At 41.9% G+C, this 12,161-nt stretch overlaps 1 protein-coding gene across 6 annotated transcripts in view; it reads right to left on the bottom strand.

The window, feature by feature from the left end:
- The window catches only part of RERE (arginine-glutamic acid dipeptide repeats), a 428,266-nt gene that overhangs the window by 258,556 nt on the left and 157,549 nt on the right, over window positions 1-12,161 (bottom strand). For all 6 annotated transcript variants that reach the window (XM_033843759.2, XM_033843770.2, XM_033843768.2 and 3 more), the window contains exon 2: window positions 3,061-3,526. In XM_033843759.2, coding sequence (XP_033699650.1) covers window positions 3,061-3,382 — 322 coding nt within the window. In that variant the 5' untranslated portion in view covers window positions 3,383-3,526. The remainder of the gene's footprint in view (window positions 1-3,060; window positions 3,527-12,161) is intronic.

Here is a 12,161-nt window from a genome sequence, read left to right as displayed (position 1 = left end):
GACAGTAGCTATTAAGGAAATCTGGAAAACGTGGGAGGGGAAAGGCAATGACACTGGAATGGGAGAAATGAAGAAAGGAGAGCAGTTAAGTAAGTATGTCTGTGTGTGTGTTGGGGACAGGGAGGGCGAGGGGGTCGGTCATTAACCTGAGGCAACAGCAAGTGCAAAGACCCCAAGGCAGGAGGTAACATGGGCACTGTAACTACAAGTCCATTATGCTGAGCCTCTAAGGGCAAAATAAAGGTAACTCCAGAGATGATGAGCAGGAGCAAAAGAGAACTGGTTGTAACCAGGCATGAGGTTAAACCTTAGCTAGCGACAAATCCTAAATACCCGATTTCTCAATAAAACCTCATTCTTCTCAGACCAAATAATCTGAACATAGGCTTGTCCCCCTAGGACAAGGAAGTATAGTTATATAATAGTCTATTTTTATCCTCACAGTATCACTCACTGCTAGGCTCATTCTTAATGACATTTTGGGGGGTATTTATAATTTATACTTGATTTGAGTATTAAAACCAATTCAGAAAAGGAAAAAGAAAAAAATTAATTTGTGATCTACATCCTAAAGAAACAAATGAGAATAACAATAATACACTGAAGAAATCCCTTATGATGCCCCATAAAGTCCCTACTAAAACACTTAAGATACAACAAACCACAGAGAATCTCTGGAATTGGGTGAGGATAATGGTTTTTCATCACTAACAGAAGATGTTACTGTAGTACTTTGCACCAAGAAAGAGAAAGAGCAAAAAGAAAGACGAAGGAAAGAAAAGCATCAAGTCCCACCTGCGAATCTAACCACAGTACCCTACTTCTGATTCTTCAGTTTAGATAAACCTAAAGAATAGGCACTATTTTAAAATCCTCCATTGAGAAAGAAGCTATTTGGAGAAGTCATTTAGCTTCGAATGCATAACCGCAAAAGAAATGAAACCACTGAGAAGGTCAGAAACAGTCTCCTTACCAAAGAGTAAGACTCTTACTTACTCCTACTTACTCTTACAGACTGGCAGGACCTAGCAGGATGCAAACCCCAGGCCACAGCTGTCAGCCCCCAAGCACAAGGGGCACCTCACAGGAAGTAGTTATGCTCTGAGCGCCAAAGAAAACTTTCATAGCCATTTTTGGTTGTCGTACATCCTTTATAACATAGTTAGCTTCCAGAGAGGCTGTATCTTTTTCACATTTCACAAAGGTCCTCAGATATACTGAAACAATGTCTGCCTCCCTGAGTACACAGTTCTTCCCCAAAACAAGAACCTGCTGTTCTGAAAATAAGCCATTAGCAACCTTCCTCCACAGAGTCTTCTAAGCACCAAGCAGGAAGGATTTCCTTTCATCCTGTAGAATATGCAATATGAATGTGCAACAGTTCTCAAACTAGTTTTCTCAAAAATGTTTTTTCTTAGGGAGATACTCAGCAGAAACAGGATGCCACAGGCCCATAAATGGGAAAAACGGCAGATTTTTTTTTTTCAACGCTAAAGAGGTTTCCTTAACTGCAGGACTTCTCAGAGTCATTAATTATGACTCTCTCACATGAGGGACAGTACGTGCAGCATTTCCCACATGTTCTGACTACAAATATTTTGAGGAAGCATCCCCACTGACACAGCAGTAACATTCCACTGAGAAAGGCTGGCATTTAGTACTGCACAAGGCAGCCAGACTTTTGACAGTGATCCAAAAGATCATAGTATAGTACCACACTGAATTGTTATGTATCAAGAGAAAAGGCTAACAAGATCTTTCCTTATTTTTAAGTTATCATCCTGTAATCTATAGCTAAAGGAGTTAACCCATTCTGTTCCTTTCTCATGATCTAGAACCACACAGGTTCATAGCAAGCAATCTGCGGTAAGTCTTCAGTGGCTAAGAAAATCTGACCATCCAACATCTAAGTCTGAATCAAAGACCCTGATAGTGCTGTAACCCACACATTGCCAAATCTCTAGAGCAGAGCTCCACCTGCCCCCAAACCTCAACTTTGATAATTTTTTATCACATAAATATCTTCTCAGTTCATCATCAACCAAAACACTGTTGTGAATACAAGCTTATCTGCGTAATTTCTAACATTGATTATATTTTGACATTCAAAACTAATTCCTTTGTGGGGAAAAAATCCGATACTTTATGTGAAGTTGAGCACAGTTACAGTACTCCTCAGCAAAACAACTGTACCAGGTTAATGACATAATCTCTTTAATCTCCCGCTCCTGGAAAAGTATCAAACTGAGAGGCTTTTAATCTGTTAATTACATCTCATGAAATTCACATCATTCCTGAGCACTGTAAGTAATTCAAACAAAATGATTTTAGCTAGTTTTACTGACTTCTGTAAGAAAAGTACCTTAATACACACAATACGTCATATGGAAAAGGAAGGTTCTGCTGGTGTTCAACAGGTTCTGAATCACTTGCTTCCCTGAATCTTATCTGAAAGCTGGGTCTCTGTCTCTCTCTCTGAACAACTGCTATAAATAACCTCAATATACTGAGTGAACACAGTACCTTTCCTGGAAAACAGAGCAGGTTAGTTGGCTTCATCTATTATCACTGACTAGAGACCCTGAAGATCAATACTTTGGAAAAGGAGGTCATCAGGAGGAATAAACCTTCGTCTGAAGGCCATTAAAAACACCTTCTAGTTTCTGGTCACTCCTGTAGCCAACGTAAAATGTCCTGTTCCCAAGAATTTGAAGGTTTACTTGTCCCACTGTGTACTCCATTCTGCAGGGTCTCAACACAGCCTAATCGGTGCTGAAGACAAAAGGCAAGGAGGAAGTGGAAAGAGGAAAACTACTGGGCAGGCGGTGAAGTGCGAGAATGAGCAGCAGAAGACAAGGAAAGAACGACAGGCACACCGGCCAGGGCAGGAGGCGAGTGGAGGCGGGCACACCCAGATGACCAAAGCTGGCAGCTGTTTCCCACCTGGAGTTTTCCTGCCCCAAACCACTACCCAATCTTCTGGGTTCCACGCCTGCCTGCATCCACATGCTGACATCGTTTCTCTACCACAAACACTGTAAAGACCCAAAGGCGCCTCACCTCCTGGTCTGTAGACGACATCATCCTCCGTGATGTAAGACGTTATCTCCCCGGTGTCCGTCCTTTCGTAACGAGACTTTTTTTTCGGGGGCTTCTTCTTGGTCTTCTTCGTGGACTCCTCCGTGGTGGCACCATTGTCATTGTCCTCATCTTCGCTGTGGTCACTCTCAGCATAATTTTTGGCTCCTCCTTCCAAGGTACAGCTCCTGCGTGGCCTTGAATTCTCACTCTCTCGCGCCTTGTCTCTCTTCTCTCTCTCTCGGTCCCGATCTCGGTCCCGGTCCTTCTCTTTGTCTTTGTCTTTGTCTTTATCAGCTGTCATGATTCGCCACGTGCCTTCTTCTGTCCTCTCACGGCTGGGCCTCCGTGAAAGGTAGACAGTAAGCCTGGGCTTCAGTCTTCTGAATTTCTCACTCAATTCCAGGGAAAATCCGACCACTCCAACAACCCCAACGTTTCAAAAATGCTAGGAGAGGAAAGAGAGAGCGAAATTGATTTTCCTTTAACATTTTCTCGTATTTCCTTCCTAAAATAACGTTTTGTTAAATGACTCACTTACTCATGCTTTAGCAACTAAAACTTCTCACTGGCAATAGGAAAAAAGGTAGGACAAGTGATATCAAATTTAAATATAAACAGTTTTGGGCCTCAATTAGCATATGGTTTGGGATTTTCGATCACACCAATAATGAAAGATGTCTGAATGCGTAAGGGTAAACTATGCTTTCTGTATACAAATCGTTTTCTCTAACTTTTAAAGGAAAAGGTAAAGTGTACCCTAGTAAACAACATATAATGGGTACAAGTATACAAAAGGGGCTTCATAACCCATAACATTAATTTAAAAGGGTAAGAACCTGTAGTTAAATTATTTCCACCTGCAAAAAGTAATTTGGATAGCCTTGGAAAATGTCTCAGGATGTCTCACAGCGCATTACCTTCTGAAGACTCTTTCTAGCCACTTCTCCAAATTTCCAGAGCTCCTCTCAAGAATAAACATAAGAGCTGACTCAAATAAAAGCGACAACCTCAAAGCAAGATTCCTTTGCCTTCAATTACAATTTTTTACATCTTCTAGGTCTACTTACTATTCTAGTTATTTTCCAGGAAAAATGGTTTCTCGAAAGATATATTATCTCTGTCTTAAGAAAATATAACAGCTTCCAAAAACAACCTTCCATCTTTAGGGAATATTAGGTGGTTTATACATTCTTCCAAATTTCCACTGTTAATGGTTTCCCTAATAAATTTCTCCCCAGAACTAAACCCCAAAAGGAAAGTCTGAAGGTTTTAAGAATGTATAATGAGAAGAGTAAACCCCAAGCTCCAACCCAACACAATTCTTATAAAAAATTTTAAATTTTAATTTTATTTACATGTCAGTTTTGGAACAGTCATAATAACCAGTAATTTATCTTTTGCAATCTTTTATCGTCCTTCCCAATATCTCATTTTTTCAGCAATCTGTACCAAACATTATCTACGTGCCAGGGGTTCAGAACTAAAGACACCATGAGGGAACACCTCGTGGTCCTTGCCCGCAATGCTCTAATGCAAAGAGAGGAGACAACTGATCAATAGGAGAACCATCCCTTGCTCATGCTACGAGGGCCAGATAGGAAACAACACGTGCAAAGAAACGAAAAATTGGTCCTCTTTACTCAGACAACAACAAACAAGTCAGTTTGTAATTACATGCCTCAGAGGCAGAGAAAATTCTCTTTGGTCATGCCAAAACCATAAAAATTATCATATACTCTCTCCAAAGCTCTTAGGTCAAACTTGATACCAGAAAAGACCTCCACATAAGCACTTCGAATATCCTTAGGCATCCAGGAAAATTTAAAAAATGTTAACAACAACTTTTGGGTGAGAGAACAATGAAGGAGCAATAATGCCAACAATCTATAAGCAAAGTCAGAAGGATGAAAGCATGTAGCACAAACCTAAATTGCTTCCTTTTACATAGGAAATGCACTTTCAGATAGGATTTCAATTTTCTAAACATATTTCCAGAAAATGAAAAATTATTCTAGTGCCTGCAAAAGTTCTGCTTCGATGAATCATCTGCTAAACAGACAGTAATAAACTCCCAAGTCCCTGTAGGCCACTAGTGTTAGCAATTGAAAATACACCAAGAGACATATTACTTTCTCCATCTGGCTTAAGTTTAGAGCCTGAACAAGCCAATCATACAAGAAAGAAAACCATCAGCTAATACAGTTGTTAAAACATTCCTCTTTGACACTGAAAACATACCAAAGCCTCCTGGGAACCTAAAAAGAACAAGAAGCTTAGGCTGAAAGCCTCTAAGACGCAGTTCAGGACAGACATACTTCAGACAAGTTCAAGAAAAAAACTCATTCTCCCTAGGATTAACAAGATAACTGCTCCAGAAAATTGTGTAAAAATATTATTTCAGCACTTAAAAAAAGGAAAAAAAAACAGTAAGTCCAAATTGTACATTCAACATTACTCCCTACAAAATCATATACTGTATTTCTATTTACAAAAAAATTTGAGTTGTTTCTGCCAAGAGTTAGCAAGAAAAATTCAACAATCAAGAGAGAAAACATCCACAAAATAAAATCCTCTACGTGTGTGTGCACGTGTGTGTGCGCGCGTGTATCCAACCTTCAGATAACCAAGAATATTGATAATCCAAAGCAAAAGTTAATCCAACTACCATTCACATTTGGCTATAAAATATAGCTCAGTGGGGATATATTCTTTTCCTCTGTACTTACCACACTAATCATAATTTTTTGAGCCTCATTATAAAACGACCAACATGCAACAATAATACAACATTTGAGGAAAGGGACCCAGAGAGGAACCAGGTGGCACCGAGAAAGGTAGCTGTCGCTTCACTACGCTAGAAATGATCTACACAGTAGACAATACAACAGCATCTTTAAAACAGCAAGGGGTTTACAAAGCAGGTCCCTGCCATGATCTCATTAGATTCTTTCTGTCTACAACTCAGTGATGTGAACCAGACAGAAGTCACCACTCCCACTTTTCAGGCTACAGGAGGAGAACTAAGAAGAGATCATCTGCCCGTGAGTGAGTCTAAAGCAGGTCTCCCAAAGGTGAACCCCATCTGACCTGATTCCAACCTGCTGCTCAGGTTATAATCTGTATCTTCACAGGTGCCAACCTTTCCTACATGTATTCTTGCTGATAATTTGCACAGACAGTTTTAGGAAACACACTCACTTTAACTTCTCCCCCCAAAAACAAGAGGTACTTTTCTCCAGTAAGACAGACAAGAATATTGAAAATATCTTGTCGATCCACTACTCAACCCAGTTAAACAGGAAACACGGCAAAAGATACTTTAATAATTAATTAAAGGAATAATCGAATCTAAAACATTTCAGATTCAAAACAATCTTCATCTATTCATCGAACAAATGTCTACTGAATGCCCACAATGTGCGGTGTGCTAGTTACTGCCCTAGGTATGGGGAAAATAGCAGAGAACCACATACAAACATCCCTGACCTTGTGGAACTGATGTTCCAGGAAGTGGAGAAAGATACATACACACACACACACACACACACACACACACACACACACACACACACTATATTAAAAGATCTTACATGGGGAGTCCAATGGGAACAAGGGAGTATAAGAGGATTGCAATTTTAAATGGTCAGGTAAGGCCTCACTGAGGTGGCTTTGTCCCAAGTTAAGAGTGAGTACAGAGGAAACACGGAGACCATTCCAGCAGAGGGGAAAGTAGGTGCAAATGTCCAGAGGCAGCAGTGATTCAGTTACATTCAAGACACGGGAGGCCAGAGGGGCTGGAGTGACATGAGGAAGAGGACTGATTTTTTAAAAAACGAACGTATAGTCCTCACACTAGTTTCCAGAGTCATCAGATCGCACTTCATCGTTTTATCTTGATAAAATTTGGTAGGCTAGCTTCGTTTCGTCGTGATCTAATCAGGGTCAAAGGCATTTAACAGAGTCGAGGATACAGAACTGTTCTTTATTACTTCAGGTTACTTAACCCTCTACACAAACACTGTCTGCCTCTTCAAAGTGAAGCCAACAACCACCTACAAACACCTTACACTACTTAACAGAACTGATTTGCATAAAGTACTAAAATTTCGGTCACGCTCAGGGTCCACACCTCATTTAAGGACACCACTTCTTGTCACTATTTAAGCAGTCCCAGGAGGTTTGGGCCCTTGATAGAACTGCAAGAAGACTGGGGTCAGAAGCCAAGATCCAAGTTCTTGGCACTGCCAGGGCTAGTGCCTTAGGCAGATCACTCTATCTCTGAGTCAGTTTCAATGCTGTAAAACAGGGATAATAACTAGCTACTTCACAGAGCTGCTGTGAGAATTAAGTATACGTATACAGGTAAATGCACTTATAGATTGCAAAGTGCTTTATAAATAAAGACTATCAATAATATATACTTAGATCAGTCATGACTACATTATCTACTACAGCAGATAATGCCAAACAGTGTACTGTGCTATGCAAGATATAAACGTAGCCAAACGTCATCCTTACCCTCAAGAATTTATTACCTACTAGGGAGGAGGGGGAATCCTATTACACGAGTAAGAAATAAATCATGGAAAACTGACTACAAATGAAGTAAAAATTTTAAAATATCTCCTCTTGGATTGCGTAAAACCCACTTATTAATGAAAACTTGCTCCTTCCTCCTGAGTTCCCAATCCCTGAGTTCTGTTCATTTCAATTGCTCAAGCCAGATTCTGGAGGACGCTTGACTCTCACACCAAATGCAGTTAGTGAAGTCCAATGAATTCTTCCTCATTCAACCACAGCAAGAAATGCTTACGTTTGTCAAATACCAATCACACACTAGGCATTTTCCTCAGCTCTCAGGGTCTACCAATCACCTCCTGAATAACTCTATAATTTGTCCACTGCTCCAACTCAAGCAGAGAGTGCCTATTTCAAGCCATCATCATCTTTCACACAGATTAACACAACTGCCTTCTAACTGGTCTCTGTGACTATAAAATTTTGTTTTTGCTTTCCTTCCAATTCGTCCTCCAACACAGCCAGCCAAGCATCTGACCCTCCACCACTTTTTTTTTTTTACATTGAGATATAATTCACACACCATACAATTCACCATGTACAGTACAATTCACTGTGCACCATTCCTTTTCAAAGATTACAGAGACCTTCCTGTCCTGACTGCCCCTTCACCACTCCAGCCCGACCTCCACCCTTCCTGTGTGTCCAGCAGTCCCCTCCCCTTTGTCGGGCTAACCTCTACTTACCCTTAGGGCCCTCAGGCATTTCTGCTGCCCAACTCCAGGAAGGCTCCCAGACCCCCCCAAAGTCCAGCCCCTCACTGTTCCCCATCCTGCCTGTAAAGTGGCCCTCATTGATCCCACTACTGGTATCTGTTGTTAACTTGTGTAACTTCTCCACTAACCAACAAGGACCATGACTATAGTATAATATTCACTAGAACAACTCCTACTGACGCAATTTCCTCTCTGTATCAAGTCCACTAGAGGTTTTGTTCTCATTATCATTTGACCATTCAGCACCCTCTGACAGGGCTGACCACACACCCTCCTTCTGGAAAGGCTCTTTTCCTCTGGCCTTCCTGGCACTGTCATCTCCTGGGTCTATTTAACTGTTCCTCCACCTCTAGTACTGGACCAGCTAATGGGGGAGCTCTTCAGGAGCTATCCGGAGCCATCCTTCCTCATCCTCGTCGATCTCCTACGTGTCCGTCAGGCCCCAGGTACCACATCCACACAGGCGATCCACAAATGCACGTGTTTAGCAAACTTCTCCTGCAGAGCCAGATGCCTCTGAAAACTGCCCCCACCTGAAGTCTCCTCTTGGATGTCTCAAAGGTACCTCAACATATCAAAACAAGGGCACACTCTGGCCCCAGATGGCCTCTCTCGTGACCGGTGCCGCTGCCCATCCTGTCATGCAAGCTGGACATCTAAGCCACATGTTTAGCACCTCCTCTCTTTCATCCCATCATCAACAAACCATGTCACCGTTACCTTATAAATTTCTCTCAAACACACCTACTTGAGAACACGTCCAACACCACAACCTTAGTTAAAAGCTACTAGTGTGGCTTTCCTGGACCACTTCAATTGGCTTCTCTCCAAATCTACTCCTCTGAATCCTCATAATTCTCTTTATAGACTGCAGCCAGGGCTCTCCTTTCAAAAGGCTAATGTGATTATGTCAATCCTTACCTTAAAATACTCAGTGACTTGTCACTTCTGTTAACCAAAAACCCAAATCCTAACCATGATCTACAACGCCCTTATCTTTCTATCTGGCCTCATCCCCCGCCTCCCTCCCACACTCTGTGCCCAACCACACTGCCCTTCCCTCTGCCCCTTGAACACACGCCCTCCTACCTGGAGTAAGACTTAGCTCATGTTCTCCCTTCCGTCGTGATGCTCATCTCCTCTCCTGGCCTACGTATCTCCTATTCTTCCTTCAGGTCACAGCTCAACAGGAACTTCCTCAAGATGTCCTTTCTTGTCCAAAAGGACTAGCTTAAATCCCTTTGTAATGCTCTCTACAATGGTAACTTCACATTTATTTGTGTGATTTGATTAACATCTGTCTCCACCTCTAAGCTAGAAGCTCCGTGAAGGGCTGACCCTGACTCTCTTTGCCCTGTGTTGTATTCTCAAATCCTAACTCACTGCCTGGCACATACAGACGAGCAATAAATTACTCTTCCCTGCCCTCCCTCTCACACATAAGCTGGATCAATCAAGACGGTATTATGATGAGACTTTTATTTGGGAAAGAAAATATTTCATGTGTAAATAACTGAGGGGGTGCTTGAGCTGGCCTGCACACCATGAACAGGGTGGGAGGAGCAAAAAGGAGGAGAGAGCATTCAGGTGCAAGTGCAGTAAAACAGTTATTGATTAAATCCTTGTCCTGGATGGCAGGCACAGAGTAAAACTAGTAGGAAGTAAGCTTAAGTAGAGGGGGGAACGGATAATGGGAGCTCCTAAAATAATAAAGCAGCTAATACTCACTGAGCACTTACCATGCGCTAAGCATTTTACACGTTAATTCATTTAAACTTCACTATAATGAGACTGAGAATATAATTTATCGTCCAAACCAGGACACATCTGAGAGCAAAAACATTAATAATTGTTCAGGAAAAACGTGAAACCAGGTCACATGATCATCCTAACGGTAACGCTATTCAGTAGATGCTGTTGCTATGTACAGTTTCCCTGCAAAAGCAAGCACTGAGAGGCTGAGCAAGTAGACCAAAACTCACGCACTGTGTATTTCGGTAGACCCCAATCACACAGCTCTGTGTGAGACCCAGGGCGCTGACTCAGAGCCTATACTCTTAACCACAAGGCTGTACTGCCTTCAATCACACAGCCTTAAGAGAGTTTTCTAAGCGAACGGTGTTACTGCAGGCTCTTAAGATGAAAGTAGGATTTGGGGAAACATTCATCCCTTCTGGCACGAGATATTTTCCAACAACGGTTGTTAGTGCCATTCCCAACTAGCTTGCTCTCAAATCTATTATCTCTGAAAGCCTAAATCAGGAACCAAGGTCCTCAAGAACTTCTGCCTTTGCCATTTCTACATTTATTATGTCTCAATAAATGCTTTAGCCTTTTCCCTTCGGAAAAAAATGAGATGGTCCAAGAGTGGAAGACCTAAGTGAGCTACCCGCTGCGCTGGGCCCCACCTGCAAGACAAGCAGCTGCAGCCAGGCAGGCAACAGAACACCCAGGAAGCATGTGACAGCTGAGCGACTTGCTTTCTCAGTAAAATCAATGTTCTTTTCCTGTTCCCTTTCATATCAACAGCCTGGGAATGAAAATGTACTGACTTGTGCTCTGGAAAGGGAAATGTCACTCTAACACTTGTTACTCCCGGATAAGAACCCATAAACAGCAACCTGCTGCACAGAACACCTCAAAACAGGCTGGAGAATCACTGACAGAGATGCAAGGTAACTCTGAAACATGGGGTCAGCGGATCTAGGAATCCACGTAGAGGTCAGAGTGCTTCATCTGAAACGGATGTGGTACTGAGAGCAGTTCTCCCACGTAAAAATAAACAGGTGTCACGTTCTCCCACCTGAACAAATCCAACCATTTATAAGCAAACGGTTACACATCTACCTCCAAAGATTCTCTGCATTTGGGGTTAATAAATATTTAAACTCAATCAGTTTAATTAGTCAATGTTTAAATACTCATTCCTGGAACACATGTCTTATTGAGACAACCTAAATAACCGAGATGGGACCCATTAGTCAAATTCAGAGAGCAGCCTCTGTGGTATCAAAACAGAAGGAGGCAAAGAATGAATGCACCTTAATCACAAGTGGGTGTAATGCTTAAAGCAGCACTTCCTCAACTGCTTGAGAAGCTTTGGGAAAAAACAGAGAACTAAGATTGGCGGACTCTGACAAATATCTTAATTTCTTCCAAAAAGACATAATAACAACAAAACATACTACCTGCAAAAGGTAGGGAAAGTACCCAGGATAGCAAAACTCCAGGTTACAATCAACAGCTCAATTAAAATTAAATAACAAACAACACATAACCTTTTTATTTGGAGTAAGAGTAGGGAATTCCCAAAGATGAGATGCCCAAGGAGGTTCCCCCGCACCCCCCAAAATCAAAAATCCTCCTTTTCTTTAAAGAACACATAAATCCACTGACACAAGCAACTGCTTTTCTATACTGTTAAAATGTGAAGATTTTCGCAATTACATACGAAATTTTTTTTGCCTTGCAAGTTGCCTATAGTTGTGTCTCTTCTACTAAGTAGCGAAGAAGAATTCACTGCTCAGTTTAAATCAGGGCTTCTCAACTGCGGCACAATTAACATTTTGAGCCAGATTGGGGTGGGGGGGGTGGGGGGGGAGGCCTGTTCTGTGCATTATCCCTGGTCTCTACTCACATAGATTCTAGTACCACAACCCACTGCTCCAATGACAACAACAAAAAAGTATCTCCAGGTCTTCCCTGGTGGCGCAGTGGTTAAGAATCCGCCTGCCAATGCAGGGGACACGGGTTTGAGTCCTGATCCGGGAAGATCCCACATGCCGC

This window comes from Tursiops truncatus, chromosome 1 (assembly GCF_011762595.2).
Source record: "Tursiops truncatus isolate mTurTru1 chromosome 1, mTurTru1.mat.Y, whole genome shotgun sequence".
Lineage (NCBI taxonomy): Eukaryota > Metazoa > Chordata > Mammalia > Artiodactyla > Delphinidae > Tursiops > Tursiops truncatus.
The sequence above is the reverse complement of the archived record's forward strand: the minus strand, read 5'-3'. Positions and strand labels throughout refer to the sequence as shown.